This window comes from Coenobita brevimanus, chromosome 23 (genome assembly GCF_032717465.1).
Source record: "Coenobita brevimanus isolate Jiangsu-jjx chromosome 23, ASM3271746v2, whole genome shotgun sequence".
Classification (NCBI taxonomy): Eukaryota; Metazoa; Arthropoda; class Malacostraca; order Decapoda; family Coenobitidae; genus Coenobita; species Coenobita brevimanus.
In genome coordinates, this window is record NC_136976.1 from 47,532,370 (window position 1) to 47,559,316 (window position 26,947).

Here is a 26,947-nt window from a genome sequence, read left to right on the forward strand (position 1 = left end):
TGCAGTGGTGACTGCTTGTCTCTGGTTGATGGTCTGCCTGACCATGGTAATTGCTTGTTTGTGGTTTACAGGTCTGACTGATCAGATAGTGTTAAACAACAGGAACATGTGTTGTACAATGTCCTGTAGTGGCCTTTTACAATGACTTTCAAAGTTAGGTTATGTACGAAGGGTGGGGCAAGGGGATAGGTTATGTACGAAGGGTCGGGCAAGGGGAGAAGTCCAGTATCCGGACGGATCCAGTATCCGGAGATGCTTTTGGCTCTGTTACATCGGATAATTGAAGGATTACTGTATATTCTACCAATGATAGGCAATTTCTGGATAACTACATGTACGGTACCGTTTTCATAAGAGCCAAAGTAAACTCCAATCTAACCTCATGACAGTCATCTCTGAAGATGCACGGGGACTTTTCCGGGTATATTTTAGGGGGAAAAAAAATGCATCTCATACGCCATGAAATACGGGAACTCTTGTGAACATCTCACAGAAGTGAAATGTTTTGGAGCTCGGGAGCAGACCCGTGATTCATATGGCCCCAGGAATATGAGATGGAGAAGACACAACAGCACATTTACTTTTACTAGCACAGGGAGAAGGAGGAGGAGGAGGAGAAGAATGGCAGCATACTGAAAGGAATAAATGAGGGTAATATTAAAGGCAAGTAGATTTATAAGTCCAACAACATAGTTATACAAAAGACTGAATCAAGTAATATACCTTCCGATAACACATTAAAAATACTGTACTATTATACACATTCATAGCTGGTGCTGCTATTTCATAATTCCTTGTATTAAAATTAATTGCATTAAATTATCTAAAGGATGAATGTCACAGGCACATAATTGAAACTACTGTACCTTCAATTTACATTACACTATTTTGTTGTATACTATAAATTTTGCAACACTGACGGCTAATTCAGTTATATAAGTATTTGGACTAGTAAACACATTACAAACTAAAATACTGCTACATGCCATAAAGAACGGGGTGTGACGAAATACCGAATCAGCGGTCATTTACCGAATCGGCACTTTTAGTTGGAAAAAAAAATTCATCATATAGGTTCATACACACCTAATTATCTGAATTTTGGTCAAAATTTTGTGCTTAACTTTTAATTTTTAAAAATCAGGATTCAGAGCACAAACTTGCTAAAAGTGCCCTTAGCACGACAACTTGTTTTGATAGACTTTTCGTTTGTATGAAGATTGATATAACATGCAGATACATTTATCTGCACTGTACATCAATATTTATGCAAAACAGAAGTCTGTCAACGTGTTTTGGTGATCTAAAGGAGATATACCCACTACCTTTTTATCGCTCTGAATCCTAATTTTTTATTAACAGTTAAACTGGGCAACATTTTTTGATCAGTTTTAAGATAATGTGTGTATGAGCCTGTATGATGAAAAAAATTATAACATTTTAATATTAAAATTGCCGATTCGATAAATGACTGCCGATTTGGTATTTCATTGCATCATGGAGAATCACGGTATGAAAATCACCACATTAAATAAATCTCTCATTTAGTCCTATTCTCTCAGCTATTCATGGGGTGGGTACAAGAGAAGAAAATGAATAAAAAAAGGAAACAAACTATTATTAAAGCACCCAACAAAAGTTAAACCTTATGTAAGAAGACATCTATAGGACATTTGCTAATTAACTTGCTTATCTTACCACATACTGAAGCTTTGTTTTCTAACTACATCAAAAACTTTCACTAGATATTCATAAAACTGTTGATGAGTAGCCACACTCTTATTCTTGCCTCCCAGTTTTCAAGGCATCCATCATTTCAGTTCTAAATTTCTGATGTTCCATTACTTCAGATGACCAACATTCAAGCATTCAGTTTTTCCACAATTTTAATATTCTACCACTACAAGTTCTAGTTCTCCAGTATTCTGGGCTCCTCCAAAATCCTATTAGTTCTCTTACACTAATCATTAATGTGATATACCTATATCTCTGAGTAATGAGCACTAGTGTGTGAAATTGTATACTATGAATACCAGAGAAAAATAATTGAACATTCACAGACCAGGTGGCTATGAATTTTTTACACATTACAATTTGATTCATATATATAGTACATTAGTATGAAATTTCCAATACATCTTTAACCTACCAGCTTTAATCAGATAATACATACATAACAAAGGAGTACTGCTGTTTGCAAAACATTTTCCCAAAGCATTTACAGTACTGTAGTACAGTAGTAGTATTATATGTTGTGTTACATACAATTTGATTCTCAGCTTTGATAAAATAATCTTTTCTCTGCGTATATCATCATAATTCAGTACATTGAACTCAATTATCCTAAGCCAAACAAGTTAAATATCTTAAATTTTGGATGTGTTACAAACTGCTGTATTACAACATCAAGCTAGCTTCCTGACCATTCATTACGATATTTCACCAATACTGTATACAAGTCCATACAGAAAGTAAAATGGTGTTTCTTTTCACAATATATTCACCTTCACAACTCCAGCACACAGTGTTTAAGGCAGTAAGATATCTACATACAGTTTACTAGAATAGTTCACATATATAATTCAACACAGTAACAACTTCCCTCACTTGTGATCAAAATCAACCTTTAAATACCAAGGCAAGGCTTGTATCGCTTGTTTAATGGTGAGCAATAACTTATAAGCCCGCATGTAACTTTCTGTACTGCTAGAATCTGAGGCTTCCATTCATGAAAATACCTGATAAATATCAATAACTTTATTTCTGGTAGACAGTCCTGTTTGATTATGGGTGTAAAGCCAAGATAAACTTGTGGCATTCTGACCTCCATATAACTTTAAATCTGCAAACAAAATATAGGTAGTTTCACCCATCTACCCTGTTGAACCTGTGTTCATATTCCTTCTACTGTACAGTATACTGTATTGTAATTGTTTTCCAGTAACAGAGCAATATGCAATACTTTTATTTTAATGACATCACTAATTTGAGAGGATGTCAAGAACTGGGCATTAAAAATCTTGCAGAAATACAACCTCAACTCTGAGCAAGTTGAAATGAGTAGGTCTAGTTATGAGAAACAAAAACTTCATAGTGAAGGGACACAGGTGGAGAGTACATTACTGGTGGAAGATTATCCTGGAATGAGGGAGGACTTATGTTGCTGCAATCACCTACTTGACCGTCAGGTAAACTACACAAAACAAAGAAGGGGAAAATGACCAAGAACAAGGTGGAAAGATGGAGTGGAGGGATATCTGAACGAGGGTGGTCTGGAGTGGTAGAAGGAAATGGTGGATGTGATGAAAGGGCTCGGAAAAGTTCTATCTGAGCCCACTCAGAATAAATTCCAGGACTGGGTCAAATAATCAACAGGTAGGAAGACAGAGGCACACAGATATAACAAAATTTGTGATTGTGTTCTGAAAATTGAGAAATTGACAAGTGTTGTATGGATGAAGATACTGTACTTTCAAAAATGCAATTAATATTGGAACTTCACTTTATTGTTTGTATGCATTCTGCAACTGTCATCCTGTGAGCACCTCAAATGCACTCCAAACCTCTTGCTGAGTGTGTGGTTCAAGGTTCTTAGAGGTGATTCTTGATAAAGTTGATGAGGCCGTTGGTGGAAGAGTCATGGGAACTGACTGGGTTCTTGTCTTGAAGTTCTGGTTCAATTGCCTTGGCCAGCTGCTTACCCAGTTCAACACTGCAAAGAACAAAAGATTACAACTTAAGCCATATAGATTAATATATGCCATTCTTCCCAGGATATAATGCATACTTTGTTTCTTCAAAATATCACCCTTTGTGTTATCTGCTGACTGTAGGCATTAATGGTGAGTGAGTGATGATCCAATGTGGTCCCTGGTCTAATCCTTGAGTGGCAGTCTGCTTGGAAATGATAATGCATACACACTTTTTAAATATATTTTTATGGGTATTCTCTTATTTTTTGGCACTATTTAGTGAGAAAATAATCTGTTTCTACAGGAGATAATATAAGACATTAGAGGTAAAGTGTCATAATGCTGTTAAAAGCAGCAGCCATGTCTCCACAGCTGTTCAATCTGTCTATGGATGAGGTTATAAAAGAGATACAAGGTAGGGCAGTGCATGTGGGAGCAGCCTTAATGAGAGCAGCGTTTGGAAACTTCCTGTGCTGTTGTTTGTAGATGATACTGTATTGTTAAGTGAAGATTAAGGGGAATTGCAAGGCTTGGTGAATCAGTATGGGAGAATGTGTAAGGAATGGATCTAAAGGTGAATGTATGAAAGAGTAAAGTTGTAGTGTTCGTGCAAAAAGAAGTAACTGAATACACAATGAGGTTAGATGACGAGGAAATGGAAAATATTTAGTGCATTTAAGTACTTGGGTAGTGTGATGAGTATGGAAGGAAGTTTGGAGGATGAAGTGCTTGAAAGGGTACAGCAGGGAAGGAAGGAAGGAATAATGAAAAACTAGCACCAAGCCAAAATATGGCTACATGGCACAAAGGTAGAAGGGAGTGGGGCAAATAATTATATTAAATGTGTGATATCAAGTGAGGTAAGAAGAATGATAATATTGGTAATACAAACAGTGGGAGAGTCACATTGCAAATCCGTAAGTTATGGAGGGCAACAGAATGAAGAAAGGAAGGGGAATGGTGCAAGACGTTGTTGGAACGTAGACAGGTGGGCTGAGGATCACACCTCATCAAATGACCATGAGTTAGGCGGGTATGACCTAAACAAAGACAAGAACGGTTTGTTTCCCATCGACAATGGGGTGGGTTGATGTGTACCAGAGATGAGCAGAGGATTTAATGCACTGAAGTTAGTTGTGAACCTGTTGGTCCCATGGGGATTGCCAATGATCACGGAAGAAGCAGGTTAGAAGAGGGAAACAATCAAAAGACGGAATGGGGCGGAGGGGACCTCGAGAAGGAAGCAGCAGAGCATGCCGATGAGTCAGCCTGTTCAGTACCTGTTATTCCAATATGGCTAGGAACCCAGCAGAAGTGAACTGACTTTTTCCTAACAGAAAGACGGAATGCCCACTCCTGAATCTGGGTGATTAGAGGATGAGAAGGAGGCATGATGTGTAAAGAAGTGAGCGCACTGAGGAAACTGGAGAAGATAACAAAGATGAATAGAGCGTCAGATGAGATTTCAGAGCAAAAAGAATAGCACACAGTTCTGCACTAACTTCAGAGCAAAAAGAATAGCATACAGTTCTGCACAAGGATACTGGCAATGATGGGAAGTGTACTGTGAAAGGAGGAGTCAGGGAACACAACAGCAAACCCAACACCATGACAAAATTTAGAGACGTTAGTAGACATACATAGCAGAAGTGACAAGACATGTGTTCGAGAAAACGGGAGTGAAGCGTATCTGAGGGAAGAAAAGACTTAGAACAAGGGGAAAAAGATGGGCAGACCACAGTAGGAGGCAGTAGCCAGGGTGGGAAAGAAACTGGACATAGTGGTAGAATAGGAGGAAAGGTAAAATCAACAGACTGAAGATGGGTGGGGACCCAAAGGGGAAATGGAAGAAGGAGATCAGAGACCAAGCAAAAAGAACGTTGAAGAAGGCTGGGAGGGTGGAGTAATTTATATGTAAGGAACTGAAGGAGAGGTGTACAGGACCTGACAGCAAGAAGAGAATGACGATAAGAGAAGGTGGAAATGCTCGACTCAGCACAAAGACTTGTAGGGTTAGTCAACTGAAAAGCACCAATAGCTAAACGAAGACCAGTATGATGAGCAGAATCTAGCTTTGAAAGAGTGCAAGTGGAGGCAGAAGAGTAAACCTGGCAACCATAATCGAGTGTTGAAAGAATATAGACGGAGTGAAGGCGACGAAGTGTGATGCGATCAGCACCCTATGAATGATGAGACTGAGTCTGTAGCAAACAAAGACGATGAAGAATAGAAGACTTGAGGGAAGAGATATGTGCATCCCAGTTTAACCAAGAGTCAAATGTGAGGCCAAGGAATGTGGTAGAGGATCGGCAGGGAAGAGAAATGTTATGTAAGTAAGAGAAGGCTTAGTATGGTTCGCTAACAAGTAAACGTCACTGCACAGGACTTAGAGGTAGAAACACAAAAACTGTGAGTAGTAGCCCATATGGAGGCTGCATCAATGGCGAACTGGAGAAAGGATTGGAGTCGAGGCAGTTCTGAATCTACAGCGTAAATAGCTAAATCAACATACAGAAAGGCCAAAACAGAAGGGGGTAGATAAGAGACAATGCCATTAATAGCTTTAAGAAAATGGGTAGTACTGAGGATGCAGCCCTTGGGGACACTTTCATGCTGGGTAAAGGCATGGGAAAGGTGGTCTCTTAGATGGACGCGAAAGGTCTGGAAGGAAAGAAAATTCCGAAAAACTCCCATGTTACCATGCAGACCAAGGGAGTGAAGGCCGTATCGTAGTCTTTTTCTAAATTAAAAAAAAGGACGGCAATGACTGACTGGCAGAGGTAAAAAGCAGAACGGATGAAATATTTGAGTTTAAGAAGGGGATCGAAGGTGCTACGTGCTTTGCGATAAGCAACCTGTAAGGGAGAAAGAAGACTACAGGATTCAAGGTGCCACGAGTCTGATATTGACCATCCGTTCAAGCAGATTACGTAAACAACTAGTCAGGGCTATGGGACGGTAATCTTGAGGATGGTGTCCTGGTTTGCCAGGTTTAAGAAACGGGAGGATGTTCACTATACGCCAATCAGAAGGAAAGAAACTTTCAGTCCAGCATTTATTATAAAGAGCCAAGAGAAAGGATGTGGCTTGTGGAGAGAGGTGTTTGAACATAGCATAAGGAACACCATTTAACCCTTTAACCGCGGGTGTCATTCCAGAATGACATTGCAAAAACTGGACCAAACCGCGGGTGTCATTCTTGAATGTTTGTGAATATTTTGAATACCCCGCGTTTTTTCCGTGCGCCAATTGTTTCAAGGGAGAGTAGCTATTAAGTTCTTTCACTCCAGCCGACCTCCACCTCCCTCCTCCCACCCCCCGGGCCCCCACCTCCCACCCCCCAGGCCCCCCACCCCACCCCTGACCAACACGCATCAGTATCTGTCCAGCTGTGTGAGTGACAACATCGCTGATGTGGCAGTGAAGTGAGGGCAATTACAGTGCCTTTTACCTGCCTCAGTGAACACAGAGTGGGTGTTTATCGTATGTGCAGTGTTCATATATGTTTATAGTATTATTATCAGAATGAGGTTGGCATTTGGTAATGGTGTGTGAGCGAAAAATAGTGATTACAACACTGCTGATGTGGCAGTGAAGTGCGGGCAATTACAGTGTCTTTTACCTGCCTCAGTGAACACAGAGTGGGTGTTTATCATATGTGCAGTGTTCATATATGTTTATAGTATTATTATCAGAATGAGGTTGGCATTTGGTAATAGTGTGTGAGCGAAAAATAGTGATTTTAGATCGCTCACTTCTAACGGCACTGCCCATCCAGTGATAGTCAACGAAATCATGAAACCTACATCATTGCAAAGCCGAAGGTTAGTACTTTCTAATGGTACCTTATTTTTCGCTCTAGATTTATTCTGTGCAGAGTTATAAAGTTTAAAGTGTGTTTACATTTTGGCTGGAACCCCCGCTGGAGAGGCCAGTCGGGGCAAAACAATGCCCGCGGTTAAAGGGTTAAGTGAAGACAATAATTCATAAAGAGAAAAGGAAGCGTTAAGAGCTCCCTCAGATGACAACATAAAAGAAATCAGTACAGATTCAGAATCTGATATAAGGCGCTGAAATTCTGGCGAGAAATGAGACTAAAATAATTACCTAAGGCATCTGCAACTAAGGAAGCATCAGCTACAGACTGGCCATTGATATGAAGAATCGGGGCATGGGGTGGGAATTGTTTGCCTGTTAATCTACAATGTCGGGACCAAACTGCTGCAGGAGGCGTATATACAGAGATGGAAGAAAACAGTCTCTCCAACTAGAACGTTTACCCTGAGAGATGGTATGACAGAAGGTAGTGGAAGCTCGACGAAAAATGAGGAGGCTACGAATCTGATCGAGGATGGACAGTATATGGTGAAAACTTTTCCAAGTGGCACGTTTCACATGGAGAAATCATGAAGAAGCAGGAGTCCACCAAGGTACAAGTTTGGCAGTTGACAGTCACGTATCACGGGGAATGACAGTGAGGGCAGCACCTAAAACCTGGACAAGGAAAAAGGACAACACATCTTGTGGAGACAAAAAAAGATGAAAGATGAAGAGGGGACACTGTAAGAGAAGAAATTAACTCCCAGTCAGCAGCACAGAACTGCCAATGAGGGGGATGAGGAAGAGGACAGTAAGAGGCAAGAGAGTTTAATGGGGGGAGTGATCATTAAAAAATGTCTCCTAATACCAACCAATGAAAGTGGAGAGACTGAAGGGGAGCAAAGGGACAGATCCAAACAAGGGAAGGAATGAGTACGGAGGTCAAAGTGAGATGGGGTGCCAGAGTTTAGGATAAAAAGATATTGGAAAGAAAGAAATTGTTCTAATCAACGTCCCCTAGTGATGATCGCAGAGTCACCTCACAGGGAATGTCGGCAATCGAGGTCACCAAGAAGAATAATTGGGGAGGAAGGGAATGAAGGAATGTAACACCATTAGGAAAATCAATAGGAGTAGGAGAGAAATAGAGAGAACTAACAGTGATCCACTGATGGAGACAGACACGAGCAGAAGTGTGAGGGACAGAAGAAATAGGAAGAGGTTCAAAGAGGACACCATTGCAGATAAGGAAGGCAGTGTCATTTGAAGGAGGGGATCCAAGAAAAGTATAGCTAGGGAAAGGAACTGGGGAATTATGAAGAAAGGTTTCCTGAAGAGAGATAAAAAGTGGATTATGGGAGGAAATGAGAAAATGAGGGTCTGTACGACGGATACACGGAAAACTCTAACATTCCACTTATGAAGTACCGGAACTATGGGAAATCAAGTGTGGGAATTGCACAGAGACTGTTTACAGCATTGAGGGAAAGAGTATCCAGGAACCATAGATAAATCACGAACAGAAAAGATTGGGGAAGATAGGAAGGATGTTGAGATCATAAAGGAGGTGGGTGGTTGAATGAAGGAAGAGTGGGAATCAGACGTGAGGGGAAGGTGCAGGAGACGTAGGAGGAATGGGAGTAGAGGGGAGTGAGGAAGGGGGAGAATGTACTTCTGCAGTGACAAGAATGGGCAAGGAAGAGGTATGGTGAAGATAACTGATGATACTTTGCAGGGATTCTGCTTCCATACAAGACAAAGGTTGAGTGAGAGCTGCTGGTATAGCATTCTGGTGCTGCTGTCTGGAGAAGGGGGAGCGCTGGACAGGCTGTATAGGCTGAGGAGTAGAGTAAAGGGGGAGAGACCAGAAATATGAGGAGGAGGTGAGACAACAGCCCATTTACGTTTGTTAGCTCAGGGAGAAGGTGAGGGAGGAAAAGAACGGGAGTATGGGAAAGAGGTGGGGTGGAGGGGGCAGAATAAACAAGAGAGGCATAGGAAGATGAGGAATCAGGAAGAGTGGCAAGAGCAAAAAAACAGAATTTGAGAGAGGAATAGAAGGAGAGACACTGGACGAGCTTGAAACTTGTGATATAGGAGTGGATATAGTCACGCGGGCACAGGAGATACCAGGAGAGAGCCCCAAGCGATGTGCCTGACGATGAGCTTCACTGAGGGTAAGCCCCATTTTCCACCTAATGTGAGACACTTCTGCTTCAAAAATGTAGGTGGGACATTTCCTGTAGGAAGCTGCATGTGGACACTGGGTGTCCAGCCTGCAAGCAGCTGGGGAAAACAGCTTTTCTGTCCAACTCTCTAATGGAAGAGTCAACCATTACTCCCAGTCCTTCATTTATGCAACAGGTCAACTCTGGAACTGTCTCCCTCTGTCTGTATTTCCTGCTTCCTATGATCTTCAGACTTTCAAACGCAGTGTGTCCAGGCATCTCAAAATGAATGGATCTTGAATTTGGCTCTCTCTTGTATTTTGTTTTTCTCTTGGAGGGAACAGTATTGCTGGCTCATTGCCTTTGGTTCCTTCTTCCTCACATAAAAAAACAAAAAATAAAAAAAAATAAAAAAATAAAAAAAATAATTGCCAGCAGGAAGTTCACTGATGAGGGAGAGGAATATAGTACTTTGTGTGTGTGTGTGTGTGTGTGTGTGTGTGTGTGTGTGTGTGTCCGACTCTGGGGATAGGCTTCACAGCCTGCTATCAAGGCCCAGTAGTCCTCCTATATACCATGCTCCTCTCTCCATGTCACCACTTGGGTGCTAACACCCACCGTCCATATTGAATACATGCTAGGGCTGTCTCATACAGGACTAGTGTATTGGTATTAGCGGGGGTATTTTTACGACATGTTGGCGGGTCTTCTGGTAGATCAGTAAAGTCTTATTTCGTGAAATTCAAATCCTTAAACTGTTCCCTGCCCCAGCTGGGATTTGAACGTGGGTCCGGTAAGATTGCAGGCCACCTTTCTACCGACTGAGCCACCGCCTCCCTCTGGACATGGTGACTCCTGTGCCTCCAATAATAACAGAAGAGGGAAGGTCATGGGACTCTAAAACTATCTTGGTGAGGTCGGCTGGTTGTTGGCGGCGTCCTGTGGGAGGGATTGAGCAGCACTGTACGAGTATAGACAGGATTTGGTGATGCTGTCCAGAGAGGAGTTTTACATCCTCAGCAACATTCAGAGGAAGGTCTACTCTCAAAAGAGATGTACTGTACAATGGAAGTTGACAGTACTGGTCGAGGAATTCAACTGGAAGTTTGGAAAAACATGAACTGGATTCCCTCACGAGTCCACTAATGTTTTTACTTTCTCTACTTGTGCAGCATTCTGGACTTTGAGGAGGCAAGAGCCTTTCTGTCTCACAGAGAATGCGCACATCTGAACCAACCAGCCACAGCAGGGAAAGATGAAGTGACGGGTCATCTGCTTAAGAAGTAATATTAAAATACTGAGAACAGGTCTGTCGTCCAAAATGGAGGTGGTAAATGTAGAAGCAGGGAGTCGGGAAGCAATTATGGACGGAATGAGGAGGCCGATAGATGGAGGAAGGCGCAGAGGTATACAAGGTGCAAGGGTTACTATGGATGAAGAAGAGGTACATGGAAGGGATAGTGAGACAGGAGTTGGTGTAGATGAGCAAGAAGAAACAGGCAGGGGAACAGTGGATGGGGTCCAAGAAGCACCAGGAAGAGAAGCCGGAGTTGTCATCAGGGTAAAAAAATCGGCAGAACCAGGGAAGGGGGAACCAGAAACTATTTATCTATCTATCTATTGCCAGACGCCTCAATCCCGTTTGGGGTGGCCACAAACAAATCGCCTCCAAGTCGCCCTGTCCCCCGCCATTTCACTGCCCTGCTCCCAACTCACACCCCCCACTCTCATATACCTCGCCACCCCATCCCTCCATCTCATCCTCGGCCTCCCCCTCCCTCTCCCCCCCTCCACCTCACTCACATACACTCTCTTCGTCAGTCTTTCACCCTCCATCCTCTCCACATGGCCAAACCACCTAAGTGTGTTCCTCATAACGCTTCCTATCACATCCACATCCGCAACACAATGCTCCTTTATATCCTCATTCGTCAGCCTGTCTCTCCATGTGACTCCACAGGCTCCTCTTAACCCCTAAAACGCGGCTGTGTACGGCCGATCCCCCCGCTGTGGCGGGGTTGTAGCGGGGTCTGAGTACCTGTGGGAAAATATTTGCCAAAAATCATAGATTAACCCTAGAGCATTAAAATTTTTATGGCATATAGTACTTACATTCAGCTTTCTCCTGAGACACATGTTGAGCCTTCGTGGACTACCAAAGGACTTGTGAAGACTTGCAAAGTTGGGTAACAAAGTCTTCACTTTCACACCTCCAGAAACTCGGTTTTCTTTCTACCACAGCCTCAATCTGTCACAGTACACTTTATACAACAACGTACAGGTTGTCTGGAATCCGTATTTGTAAATAAGCATTGAAAATAAGGCTAAAATGAACGGAGCGCACGGCCGACATGCAGCGCGGTGGCGATCTTCCCGTCACTATTGTCACATTTGCCTTTTCACGGCAAAAAACACGTATACTACATTATTTTCCATCATAGGACTTCGCAAACGTTCGCTTGTCACTATTACGGCCATAAAAATCACTGTCACTGCCAGTACTGTGGATTGGGACTGAGGAAGACCACCGCGGCGCGAGTTTATTCAGCCTTACGGCAGGCACTTTATTCTCGCTCCTGTCGGCCACTCGCACTTCATTTCTATCGCTCACTTTCACTGTATCTGTCCTTTTTTTGCCTTATTCATCAGTGTCACTGTCCAGTGTTATAAAAATAATATTTTCTACACAACAAACTGTCACTGTCAGAACATAGAATAGGAACATATGCTTTCATCTTCTTACACTGGAGTGACTGTCACTCGCAATACTTATATTATTACTATGTACAATTATTTACACCAAAAAACACAGTCACTGTCAGTGCTTTTACAAGTACATACACTAATTTACACTCATCAGGCTGTCACTGTCAGCAAATAAAAGAAAACTAAACACTATTATCGCTGTCACTCTCAGTATTATTTCAAAGAATCTTACCCTTATTTTCAAAATCTACTTAGGCTGTGGTAGTCAAAGAAACACGGGTAAGCACAGAGGGGAACTTTGCACTCTTTGCACTGCAAGGAGGTGTGCCTAAAGGTTCTGTCCTGCCTGGTAGTGTGGCTGCACACATGACACCTCCTCAGTGCTTTCCCCCTCTTTGCAGTGGCTGGCAGTGGCTCCAGGCAGTGTCGCTGAAGGTAGGCCATACACTGTAGGCGGTCTGGAGGTGTGTGAGGGTGGCGTTTGGGACCTGTTGAAAGAACCTGGCCGTAACGCTGAAGCAGCTGGTAGACACAAGTCTTGGAAAATCTTCTGAGAGAGTAGTTGGCTGGCTTCCTGTTCTTGATTTTATACAGGATGAAGGCTTTCAACATGCACATATCAATCAAGTGCAAGAACACCTTCCTGTACCAACGACGATTTTTCCTCAGGCAGTCAATCTCTCCAATCATCATATCAGACTTGTCCACCAGCCGCATATTGACGTTGTAGTCAATGACAGCATCAGGCTTCATCACAGGCTCGCCAGTCCTTCTGTCGACCTTCCCTGTTGCCAGCATTTCCCCCTTGTGTATTGTGGTGAGCATGTTCACGACTCTCTTATCATGCCACCTGATCGCAAGCATCTTGTCAGATTTCTTCAGGTGCACGTCTCCCCGCTTTGACTTTTCAGCCTCGGGGAAGGCAGGGTAATGTGCCCTTTTGCTTCTGACAGTGCCACAGGAGCCGACGCCGTGTTCAGAAAGGTACTTGGCGAGTTTAGGAGCGGTATAGTAATTGTCCGTATACAGGTCGTGATTCTCGCCAAAGTACTTTTCCAAAAGCACTTTCACCACAGAACCAGAGAATCCAAGGGGGTCAGTCTTATCCAAATCGACATTGCTGGCGGTGTAAATGACGAAGTCTAGGATGAACCCCGTCTTGCAGTCGCACAGCACGAAAAACTTGATTCCAAAGCGGTGCCGTTTGCTTGGAATGTACTGCACAAACCGAAGACAGCCCCTGAACAAAACCAAGGACTCGTCAATCACGACTTTCTTGAAAGGGCGCAGGAACCTCGTAAACTTATCCTTGATCATGTTCAGGATTCCCCTCACTTTCCATAATGGGTCAGTTTGGGAAGGCTCATCATTGTTCGCAAAGTGAAGGTAAGTCATCAGCTGCCTAAAACGATCGCGGCTCATGTATTTATTGAAAATGGGTGTTGGGCACAGCTCGTCGGAAGTCCAGTATTCTTCTAGCTTGTGTTTCCAGTTGTGGGGTATTAGCAACATCAATCCAATAAATACAAAAAGTTCTCTGATCGTAAGGGGCACCCATGCTACCATCCGCGACGTGGATGGCGTGGCCGCCTCACCTTCTCCTTCGCGAACTGTAGCACATTGCCCCTCGTACCTGTTTGTCTCGGTACAGATGTGCTCCATAACCTCGTCGTCAAGGAAGGCCAACAGGTAGTCCAGGCATTCACCATCCTTGTCGACAGGGAAGTCAGCCTGAACTCCACACCCACTGTCATCAAAGGGCAGATCCTCCGGCACAAAATCTGATCCCTCTGACCAAACGAAGGCATCCAGCGTTCCCTGCCTAGGCTGGGAGGTGCTGGGGGCGGCGGGGGGTGAGGCAGGTCATGTGGGAGTGGGTGAGGCAGAGGCTATCCCAGGTCGTGTTGGTGTTGTGGTGGTGGTGGTGGTGGGGACATTATCACTGGGCTCAAGGTCACTCGCGGTGGCGTGACTGCCGAGTTGCCTAGTGAGAGTTTCCTTACTACGAGCTAGCCTTATACTAGGGGACAAAGTTTTAGCTCTACCAACACGAACACTTGGCCTACGGAAACCTCTAGAACGTAAAGTAGCACGTCTATTTCCCTTTCGAGGTGGTGAAGGCGACTCAGACGACTCAGGAGACAGGGCAGCAGAGGAGGAGGACGAGAGAATGGGGCTGGGAGTACGTGGCGGGCTGGCGGTGGCGTGACGTGGCGTAGGGGACAATGGCGGTGAGCTAGGGTCACCACTCCTTTTTCTTTTTGCCCCCTTCCCATACTCAAGGCCCCTTCTCACAGGAGCCTTCCCTGCTGAGGTGCTAGGCACTGACACACTCTCTTCAGGCACAGAAACAATCACTTCTGGCCCGGACTCTGCGCTTGATTGTGTGTCAGACTCTGCCAGGCTGGACCACACACCGACGTCACTGCCATAGTCCATCGAGGCTTTCAACAGTTCACTGGCTATTGCAGAGTCACTTAGGCCCTTAGTAGTTCCTGGTAAGGTTTTGAAGGGGGTTGAGGTAACAAAAGCCTTTTTCGGAGGGCTAGAAGGCACAGACTCGGAAGAGCTCGAGTTGGACATGGTGTCACCGTGGAAGATTCGCGTGGACTGACGCTATTCTGGGGCAAACCGCGTGAAAAAATGACAGTGTGACAACTGAGGAAACAAGCGTTTCCCAATAGCAGAAAGTGCTTGCGAGATGACGGCGCAGATTGACACGTATGAGCCGTCCGCGCGTTGCCATATCGCATGACGAGGGAGGGCCGCGCATCGGTGCGTGGGTGGGTAAAAAAAATGATACTTGGCAACAACCGAGGTCAGTAGTACAAAGGTCAAGTGTGCTAAACGTAGCTCACGGGTGGCGGGACTGATAGACAATACCAGCTGGAGCCTGCTTGCCCGCGGTTATTCAAAATTAACTCAAATCGCAAACGCGACGATCCGCCGTTCTGCCCTTTGGGCCGACCGTCGCAAATGCGACAATCCGCGTTTTAGGGGTTAAATAACTCATTTCCACTGCTCTCACTCTTGACTTGTGTCCTTCCAACAACATCCAAGCTTCACTTCCGTACGTTAGAGTTGGTATCACAATACTGTCATGTAGTAACTTTTTCACTTCCATGCTCACTTCCCTGTTTCTTATCACTGCTTTCAAAGAACCAGCAACCTTTCTTCCCTGCTGTACCCTTTCAAGCACTTCACCCTCCAAACCTCCATCCTTACTCATCACACTACCCAAGTACTTAAACGTACTCACATTTTCCAATTCCTCACCATCCAACCTTGCTGTACATTCACTGACTTCACCTCTCTCAAAGACCATCACTTTACTCTTCCCTACATTCACCTTTAGATTCCGTTTCTTACACACTCTCCCAAACTCATCCACCAAGCCTTGCAGCTCCCCTTCGTCTTCACTCAACAACACAGTATCATCTGCAAACAACAGTACAGAGTTTCCAAACACTATCCTCTCTCACCAGGGCCACTCCAACATCCACTACCCTACCTTGTACCTCTTTTATTACCCCATCCATGTACAGATTGAACAACCATGGAGACATGACACATCCCTGTTTCAACCCAACTTTCAAAGAGAAAAATTCACTTAGTTCACCATCCACACGCACTGCAGCCTTCGCAGTACATACTCTTCACAGCATTCAACAACTTCCCATCTACTCCATATATTCTTAACACTTTCCACAATCCTTGTCTGTCCACCCTGTCATATGCTTTCTCCAAATCCATGAAAGCCGCATTCAACTTCTTTCCCTTCTCTAGAAACTTTTCCACTAAAGATCTAAGAATGAATATCTGATCTACACAACTTCTTCCCTTCCTAAAGCCTCCCTGTTCTTTTCCAACTAATTTCTCTGTTCTTTCTCTAACTCTGTCAATAAGTATCCTACCATACACTTTTCCTATTAAGCTAAGAAGACAAATGCCCCTATGATCATCACACACTTCTTTTTCCCCTTTTCCTTTGTACAAGGGAATAATTATACCTGACTTCTAATCCTCCGGGACTCTACCTTCCTCCCAGGCCAATTTGCACATCTTCCACATCCATTCTACTACTATCTCTCCTCCATGCTTCAGCATTTCACCACACACTCCATCAATTCCTGGGGCTTTCCCCGATTTAACTTTCTTCATTGCTTCCACAACTTCTATCCTACTGATTTCTTCCTGTCTTCTCACCTCTCTCCTTCTCCCAGCCATTCCCCAGCCACTTATACTTGCATTACTTCCATCCTCTATGTTCGACAATACCTTAAAGTGTTCTCTCCATCTGCTCACTTTTTCTCCCTCCTCCACTAGTAATCTACCATTTTTATCTTTCACTCCCCTGCTAACTTCACTTCCACCCTGTCTTACTCTTTTCACCTCTTTCCAGAACATTTTCTTACAGTCCCTCCACTTTACACTCAAATTCCTTCCAAATTCCTCATCCACTCTCTTCTTACTCTCTCTTACTAATCTTTTCACCTCTCTCTTTCTTTCTACATATAACTCTCTCTTCCGCCTCTCAACTTCTTACACGCCCCTATTTCTCATCCATTCATTGTGTGCTTTCTTCTTTTGTGCCACAGCCTGTTTCACCTCTTCAGTCCACCACGCTGTTCCTTGCACCCCCCTCCATCTTCTCTTCCTTCCACACACCACATCACATGCTGCACATATTTCTTCTGTAAATATCCTACACACACCTTCCACGTCTCCCATCTGCTCCAATTCATATTTGCCCAATCATTCCTCCACTTCTCTCTTATACTCTGCCTTTTTCTCATCCTCTTGTAACCTTTCCACTCTCCTTGCAACTACTCCTTCCTCTCGTCTTTCCCTTCTTCCATTCCTCCATCTTACTTGAATTCTAATTCTGGCCACCACCAAGTAGTGGTCAGAAAGTCCACTCCCCCAACCTCTATAAACTCTTGCATCCATTACACATCTTCGCATCCTTTCATCCACACACACATAATCAATCATTGCCTTCCTTTCATTCAGTTCATCACCCACCCTTCTCATCACTCGCCATGTATACCTGTGGATCATTTTATGCCTGAAGAGGGTATTGGCTATCACCAACCCCCTCCCAGCACAAATGTCCACTGACGCACTCCCATTCTCATCTATCTCAGCAGGCACACTCCACTCACCAACTATTCCATCCACTTTCACATTCCCAACTTTACCATTCATATCACCAATCAAAAACACTCTCTCATTCCTTCCAAACTTTTCCATGCACACTTCTACATTTGTCCAGAACTCTTCTCTCACTCTTCTAGCACGATCTTGCATTGGCGCATACACACACACACAATCGCCCACATTTGTATTCCAACTTTCAACTTTACCCACACAATCCTTGACCCAACTGATCCATACTGTCTTATGCTCCCCTTTATCTTTTACTCACAACTATACATACTCCTTCCTTTGCCCTCTAATTCTCACCTACTCCTGCACGTATACCCCATCCATACTCCCATTCTCTCACACTTTCTCCTCTCCATTTTGTTTCAGTTATTCCACATACATCCACTTTCGCACCCTCAAGCACCTGGACAATCTCTATCTTTCACCTCATTATTCGCTCAACTTACATTCCACGTTCCGATAACCATGTCCTTTGTCTGGTCCTTGGTCGTCATCGTTTGGTCAGTCCTTGTCCGGGGCTTATTATTGTTTTTTTAGTTAGTTGTTTTCCGGGGAGGGGCACTAACCCTCCGCCAACCCTTCTAGCCACCTTTTACGACAAGCAGGGATACTGAGGGAATATTCTTGAAAAACCCCCCTACCCCCAGAAACCATATCCATAATTTTAGCAAGGAAGAAAAAAGTTCATCATGACTGATGAAAAAGAAAGAATTACTTGGGCAGAACACGGAGTCTACAGGCCCAGACAATGACCCAAGTAGGGATTAAGCTCCAAGTGTGCACACCCTACCCTACCCTAGAAGGGATAGCAACACTGTGTGGGAGAACTAAGTCTCCCAGCACAATGATGGGCCACCGGCTATTGGCCTGGAGTCCTACCACCGAGCAAGAGCACTTTTGGATCTGAAAGCTGCTGCTTAGCAGCAGTTCCACCCCTGCAGAGGTGAATCCTAAAACAAGGCAACTTCATTGTATGCTTCACAGATATGCTCTGGCATCTAAAACACTTCCACCAGTGTTAAGATTTGTACTTGATGATGATGTGCACATGGTAGATATTATCGTCCAAGACAAGTGTCCTAAATACAAAACTCTTCCACACACACTGCCAAGAATCTGGAGGAGATGAAGAAATGATGCTCTTTCACAATGAGGTTCACTGGTTGTTACAAGGGAATGTGGTATCATGATTAAAGTCACTCGAGAAGGAAAATTTTGAATTTTTCAAATGTGACAACACTGTCAGAAAACCAGTGGCTCCACAAGCTGGCCTACTTGAAGGACACATTCTTATGTCTAAACTCATTAAATTTATCCCTCCAGGGTCATTTTACCACAGTGACCGACTTCATGGACAAACTAAGATCATTCAACATGAAGCTGGAGCTGTGGGAAGGGAAGGTCAAAGGTGAAAATCTTGGCATGTTTGAACAACTTAGTGAGGCACCTGATAACAAAGCAAAGGTATTGAAAGACTAGAATTGGTACACCTTGTGCAAACACATCTTTCTTCCCTGTGAATGAAGTTGCAGTTTTATTTCCTTGAACTGAGTCAGTAGAGAGGCGGTTTGCAGTCCTAATGGACCCAGGATCGAATCCTGGCTGAGGCAGGGAACAGTTGAAGGAGATGATTTTCATAAAAAGCAGACATTACTGACCTACCAGAAGACCCACCAACATGTTGTAAAAACACCCCACTAATACCAGTACACCACTCCTGCATGAGACAACCATAGCAAATATTCAATATGGATGGTGGGTGTTGTCACCAAAGTGGTGACATAAGGAGGTGTGTAGGAGGACTACTGGGCCTTGGAACAGGCTCTGAAGCCTTTGGCCAGAGTCAGGGACAGACATACACACACACACACACACACACACACACACACACACACACACACACACACACACACAGAGGGAGTCATCAGAGGCAGACGTCCGATATCGGCGCTCCGTACCGTACCGAACCAACACGGCCAGTGGCATTACCTAAATTAGTATCTTTGTATGAGTCAAGCTCTGTACCAGGTTAGACTAAATGATTTTTCATTATTAAAAGGAAAAAAAAAAAATAAATAAATAAGTTTAAACAAGACTTGTTCAAACAAAAAAAAGAACCACGAGGAAAAAAAAAATGCGCTGAGTCAGCTGGGTTTGTTTAGACTACAGCAACACGGGGAAAGTGTACATACTCTGTAAGTACATACTCTGTTCTTTTAGTATTGCAAAATGGATACATACTTCAGTAAAAAAAAATTTGGAAAAGAAAAGGGATAAAAGTAAAAAGCAAAATGATAATTTCTACCAAGTACTGGTTGAAGTGGAGACTCACAATAGACTGGTTGATCGTGTACACAAACTAGAAATGGCTTTCAAAAATGAAATTGATGAAATAAAGAAGCAAATGCACTTGCAAAAGGAAGAGATAGAAAAACTAGGAAGGGAGGCCAATAAGAAAAACACAACCATCAGTGAACTAACAGTGGAATTGAGTACGATTAGGAAGAAAGTGAGTGAAATGGCAAGTACAGTAGTCAATCACGAGAGTGTTATGGAAGAGTTCAAAAATGACACAGAGACAATTAGGCAAGCAAGCAGTCTTATGGACCAGAGCAGTGATATTGAGAAGATAACACAGGTGAATGAAGCTGTGCAAAGCTACAAAAATGATGTAGAAACCACGTATGCTGAAATGGTGAAAGTAAAGAAAGACTTAGAAACAAGGGTGGAGGAAAAAAGCATTAAAAAGGAAGTGAAAAGAATAATCCAAAACAATCCAAAGTCAGTCAGAGATTCAGTAGAGATAAACAAATCTATAGTAATCACTGGTATAGAAGAGGAAGAAGTAAAAAACAAGATCACAAGAGACAAAAAGGAGATGGCAAATGTAATGAGCTTACTGAAAGAAGTATCAGAGGAAATCGGTAGTAAAGACATAGAGGAACACAAAAAGTTAGGGAAATACGAGAAAAGCAAGACAAGACCTCTAAAGGTGACTTTCCAGAGTGTAAACATTGTGGAAGAGATACTAAAAAATGCAAAGAATCTTATGGAAAAAGAGGAGTTCAAAAATGTATGGATAAAAAGATGCCTAACACAAGAGGAACTGGAATTACTGAAAGAGAAAAGGGAGGAAGCAAAAACAAAAAATGAGGGAAGATCAGAAGAGGAGAAGAAGAAATTTTTTTACAAAGTAACAGGATTGCAGGTATGAAAGTGGTACACAAACAGGATGGAAGAAAAAGGAGGAAGGTAGTAGAACCATGTCATGACAAGTATATAAACAAGATGATAAAGTTGATGTACTCAAATGTGGATGGAATAGTATCTAAATTACTAGAGATGAATGATTATGTCAGAGAAAATGAACCACAAATAATATGCCTAACTGAAACAAAATTAACACCAGGGATATCCAATGACATACTAAACTTAGAGGAATACAATATATGGAGAAGAGACAGAAATTTAAAAAAAAGGAGGAGGAATTATAATATTAATTAAGAAAAATCTAAAAGTCAAGGAAATAAAACTAGATATACCATCACAAGTAGAACTGATTGCAGTAGAGATCAACACATCTGACGGTAAAGTAATTGTAGCCAATTTGTACATGCCACCCAGATCAAACACATGGGAAAGAGACGAATATGAGGACCTGGCAGAGAGTACAATTCAGAGTATAAGATCATTACTACATAAAATGGAAGAGAAATCAGAAAGAATTATACTAACTGGGGACTTCAATACAAATATAAATTGGAATACTCTAGATATAATTAGCCAAGAAAGCTGCTGAGACCAAAAGCTCCTGGATCTCGTACAAGAGTTTTTCCTAACGCAACATGTGAGGGAAACCACCAGAAAAAGAGGACTTGATGTACCTTCAGTGCTAGATCTAATATTAACTAGGCAAGAAAATGATATTGACAGTTTAATATATCACCCTCCACTCGGCAAAAGTGATCATGCAGTACTAAATTATAACTTCGGGATACCATATGACACAGTAAACAGCAATGACAGTTACAAAAAGAGCCTAAACTATAAAAATGGAAATTATCAAGACCTAAAGAAGTATTTCTTAGAAGTTGATTGGGAAAATGAGCTTAGAGGACAAGATTTAAATGCTGTATATAACAAATTTTGTGAATTTTATGAAATAGGAGTCCAGAAGTACATCCCACAGCACAAAGAAGCAGATAAGAAAATACAGAAATGGTTCAATACAGAATGTAAAAAATCAAAAGAAAGAAGAGATTTGTTGTGGAATAGATACAGAAGACACAATAGTGAAAGGGCATATAATAATTACAAACAGGCAAGAAACGACTATACAAGAATAAGGAGGGAAGCCCAAAAACAGTTTGAGGAGGATATAATAAATAAAAGTAGTGATCAACCAAAGCTGTTTTACAGCTATATCAGAAGCAAAACCAAAGTAAAAGATATAATACAATCCATTACGGACGAGGGAATCACTTATACACAAGAGAAAGATATTTGTGAAGCACTAAATAAGAATTTCCAATTAGTTTTTAGTTTTTACAGAAGAAAAAAATTTTGAGAAGAACTATGTGGAACATGCATGTCCACACATACTACCAGATATACAAATAGCAGAAAAAGTAATACAGGAGGAGTTAAGTAGATTAGACAGAGGAAAAACAAGTGGTCCTGATGAAATTTCATGTTGGGTATTACGAGAATGTGCAAAGGAGTTAAGTAAACCATTATTTTTAATTTTCAAGAAATCCTTGAGTCAAGGTAAACTACCTGATATTTGGAAAAAAGCAAATATTGTCCCCTTATTCAAGAAAGGAAATAGACAAAATCCACTCAACTACCGACCAGTATCACTGACCAGTGTTGTAAGCAAGGTATTAGAAAAACTTATAAGAAAAGCTTGCGTAAATCATCTAGAAGAACACAGTATGATAACAGAAAGACAGTTTGGTTTCAGAAAAGGAAAATCATGTGTTACTAATCTGTTGAGCTACTATGACAGAGTAACAAACACAATACAGGAAAGGTAAGGATGGGTGGACAGTATCTATTTGGATTTCAAGAAAGCTTTTGACACAGTACCACACCAAAGACTTTTATGGAAACTGTACCATCAAGGAGGAATTCGAGGCAAACTGTTCTGTTGGATGCAAGACTTTCTCATAAAAAGAGAAATGAGAACAGTACTAAGAGGAAACTACTCATCATGGAAAGAAGTGACATAGATATTAACCCGCTGTGTGCCGGACACTTTTAGCCCTACTGTATGTGTCACTCCCATGCTGGCCAACTTCAACTTCTGTTTCTTCATCACACTGTTGCATCTTTATCTCTTTTCTATCGCTACTTCAATGGTCACTGCTCCTCTGATCTGATATTAACTCTTTTGTAAATCTACATTCAAGATATTAGGTGTGCTAATCCAACTCCATGCCTCCTTCACTCCTGCACAGTTGCTGACTTTATACACAGGTTTTATTGGCCCGTGTAGAGTACAACTGTCATGTGTGGAGAGGCTCCCCACATACAGCCATTCTCAACAAGGTGCTGTCAAAGGCTTTTTGTCTCATCAACTCTCCTTGTCTTACTGGCACCCTTCAACTTCTGTTTCTTCGTCACAACAATGCATCTTTATCTCTTTTCTATCACTACTTCAATGGTCACTGCTCCTCTGAACTGTCAGCTTGCATCCCTCCACCACTACGGTGGGCATGTAGCGCCAGTCTAGCGACAAACTTTCATCCAGTTTCTGGCCAACTCTATAATGCAGGAGTTAACCATTAATCCCCCTCCTTCAGGTATGTAACTGGTCAGCTCTGGAACTGTCTTCCTCTGTCTTTATTTCCTACTGCCTATGAGCTCCAGTCTTTTAAATGCAGTGTGTCCAGGCATCTCAAAATGAAACGATCTTGAATCTGGCTCTTCATTGTCTTCTTTTTGCTTTTTGCTGGAGGGAACAATTTACAGACTTCTAGCTCTTGGTTCCTTGTTCTCTGCAGTTTAAAAAAAAAAAAAAAAAAAAAAAAAGACACTATGATCCAAACTTTGCTCCAGAGATTATTGTACTCGCCTAAAAAAAGGTTCCCCTGTCCAATACAGGCAGCCCTCCACATTTGCGGATTCAACTTTCGCCAGTCTCGCAGATTTGCGGAGTGCCCCTCTGTGGAGCCAAGATTCTGTTCGCAGCCGCAAAGTGTATCAGTGCGGATGCTCACGGGTCACTTCATGCCAAACCAGGCCTGCACCAAACTATCACGCTGTCTCTCCCTCAGTTGGTGTCCTGCCACTGTTGTGGTTACTATTTGTGATATTTTATGCTGCTTTCAGGTCCCAGGTATGGTTTATTAGGTACAGTATGTGCACACTTGCCCACACGAGGTGATTTGCAGCTGTAGAGGCATTTACAGGAGGGCGCACCAAACATTCGCAGAAATTCCACATTCGCAGGGGGCTGTGTCCCTTAACCCCCACAAATGTGGAGGGCCACCTGTATACAAAAGACACCATCAAATGGTGCCAGGAATTAAACAATGAAACTCACAATAAAATTAACACAGAGAACCAAAAAATGTAGTCTTGTAACAACACTCTACTCCACAGACACGCAGAAGCACTAATGAATCACAAACAATCACCTCCAAAACCCATGCCACCATCACTGCCACACCATGCACATCCCTTCTCACAAAGAACAAGCAGACATAATTGTGGACAAGCACAAGTGTCCTTAAGCTTTGCACAGTGGCAGTATCGTAACCAATGAGGTCTTGCCTAAGTGACGTATTTGCTGCTGCTATAAAGCTCGAATTGGGAAAAGTTTCAATACCATCTTAGTACTTTTGCGGCACCTCGGTTTGGGTTACCTTTCCTAGAAGGGTAGTCACGTCGTACCCCACCTGCTCGTGGTGACCTCGCAGACACCCTGTTTTTTTGTTTTTTTTCCATTTCTGTTTTTTGTGCTTTTTTTCTTTTGGTTACCTTTTTTTTTTCCTAAATTAGGGTGACACAAACGGGGGCAGTGCTACCCAGGTTTATCCTGGGTAGTATTGTATATACATTTTGCTGCTGTTGTCATTTTGTTTTGTTTTTTTGTTCTCCCTTATCATGAGTAAACAACACCAGTGTCCTCGCTGCAGTAGGTCTGTAGCAAAAAGTGCAGAAGCACTGAAGTGCGCCTACTGCAGCGAGTGGATTCATATAGCTTGTGAAAATTTGGATGCAGGCGACTATCCATTCATGAAGAAGAGCCACCAGCTGGGCTTTCGCTGGCTGTGTAGCCAGTGTGTTGCACCAGCAGACGAGGTCTTGGCTGGTGGAGGAAGTAGTACCAAGAAGAGTTTGAAGATATAAGTTATTGGGCCGATCTTTCAAGCAATCAGAGACATATCAAATAGACTGGAAGCACTAAAGACCAAGGTCTCATCACCCATGGCAGTCACGCAAGATCAGGCCAAGTCATTTGCAGACGCTGTTCGCGGGTCTCTCATGGGGGTAGGGAAGGATCTGCCTGGGGGCGTGATTGAGATCAGTGCTCATGGCCAGAAAAAAGCCATTCATAGTCAGCATGCACTGATTGTGAAACCAGAGAGTGGCGCTGGTGCCCTGACAAATCAGATGGGACCAGAAGACATCAGAGGTGTACTTAACTTGGTACTGGTTGATAGCTGCCTTAAGACCAAGGCTGGTGGGCTGGTAATGAAGTTTCCGTCAGCTAAGGCCAAGGGGGAAGCAACTGGGGTGCTGACTGATCATTTTGGCTCTGAGGGCACTTTTTGCATATCAGAGCCAAAGAAAATGTTGCCTAAAATGACCGTGACAGGTCTTTCCTCTTTCTTGGATGACTCTGACATCATCCCAAATATTCTGGGAAAAAACAATAAAATTAGGATGCTCGTTGATCGAGGTTGTACGCTCAACCTTCTCTTCACAAGGACACGGAATGACACCAAAATTGCTGTCTTGAAGATGTCGCCAGAGGTGAGATCCTCCATTGTAGAACAGGGCAATTACATCTATGTGGATCTTACAAGATGCCGTGCTTTCGATAGATTCTGGGTTACACAGTGTCATCACTGTCAAGGCTTTGGTCATAGATTTGAGAGATGTTCTAGGAAAAGTGATGAACCTAAATGCGTCTTTTGTGCTGGAACCCGTAAATCTAAGGACTGTAGTAATAGAAATTCTTCCAAATGCATCAACTGCTCCTCTTTAAGACATCAAGATGCTAATTCAAAGTCACAGTCGGCTGCCCATTTTGCATCAAGCAGAGAATGTCCAATTATGATTTCTCATAGGAATTGACTGATTGAAAACACCAATTTTGACCATTCAAAAAACTGACTACGTCCCTCTTGAACCAGTTAAGGATGGGTCTTTTAAATATTCGTTCTATCCGTAATAAGACAGACTATATTAATGAAACCCTAAATCAGCACGAGCTTGACATTTTGTGCTTGACTGAAACCTGGTTGTATGAGTCTGATATCGATATTATTCGTAATGCCTTGCCTAAGACATATTCTATTATTAGTATTCCAAGGCCTGCTGCTGACTATCCGGGAGGAGGCATAGCACTCATCTACTCGGCAGCACTTGCAAACGTTTCTCTCATTGACTCAGACCTGACCCCATCTTCATTTGAATTTATGGAAGAATTAATAACTTTCCATCAGAATACCATTAGAATTGCAATTGTCTATCGACCAGGTCATCCGGGCAGAGATCGAGGTTTTATGGAGGAGTTTGGGCAGTTTCTTGAAGGGTTTTCTCTTAAACCTGGAGGACTTCTTGTTTGTGGTGATTTCAATTATTGGGTTGACAGTCCAGAGTCAAAACCATTTTCTTCAGAATTCCTTGAGTTGATCACCCAGAACAATTTTTTCAATCATGTGAGTAATCCAACTCATGTCTCAGGATGTCCTTGACCTGATCTTGTCCCCCGCTGGTTGCAGGCACGTATCAGATGTGGAGGTTGACTCATTTGACCCCCTCATCTCTGATCATGCTCTGATCACTCTTAGTTTTGATGTCCCGAAATCCCCTTCATATAAAAAGGTCATCAGGTCCAGAAATTACAACAATGTTGACTGCCGGTTGATGTGTTTTGAAACTGATCAACGTTTAAACTCCATCGATTCTTCAAGTCTTTCTTCTGGTGAATTGGTTGATATTTACAACAATGAGCTCAGGTCAATTTTTGACCATTATTGTCCTGAGGTAGTAAAAACAATCACTGTACGTGATAATTCTCCGTGGTATGGTCCATCCATTAATTCTTTGCGTAGACAACGTAGAAGGGCAGAACGTGAGTGGCGCTTGCAGTGGACCAAAGTAAATCGTTTGCGTTATGTTTTTGCGAGAAGAGCAGTCGTTCCAAGCCCAAAAGGC

At 42.7% G+C, this 26,947-nt stretch overlaps 1 protein-coding gene across 1 annotated transcript in view; it reads right to left on the minus strand.

Moving 5' to 3' along the window:
* Positions 1–667: 667 nt before the first annotated feature.
* Positions 668–26,947, minus strand: part of Pgi (glucose-6-phosphate isomerase) — a 256,703-nt gene continuing 230,423 nt past the window's right edge. The window contains exon 11 of the mRNA XM_080267251.1: positions 668–3,712. Within this exon, the coding sequence (XP_080123377.1) occupies positions 3,592–3,712 (121 nt within the window). The 3' untranslated portion in view covers positions 668–3,591. The remainder of the gene's footprint in view (positions 3,713–26,947) is intronic.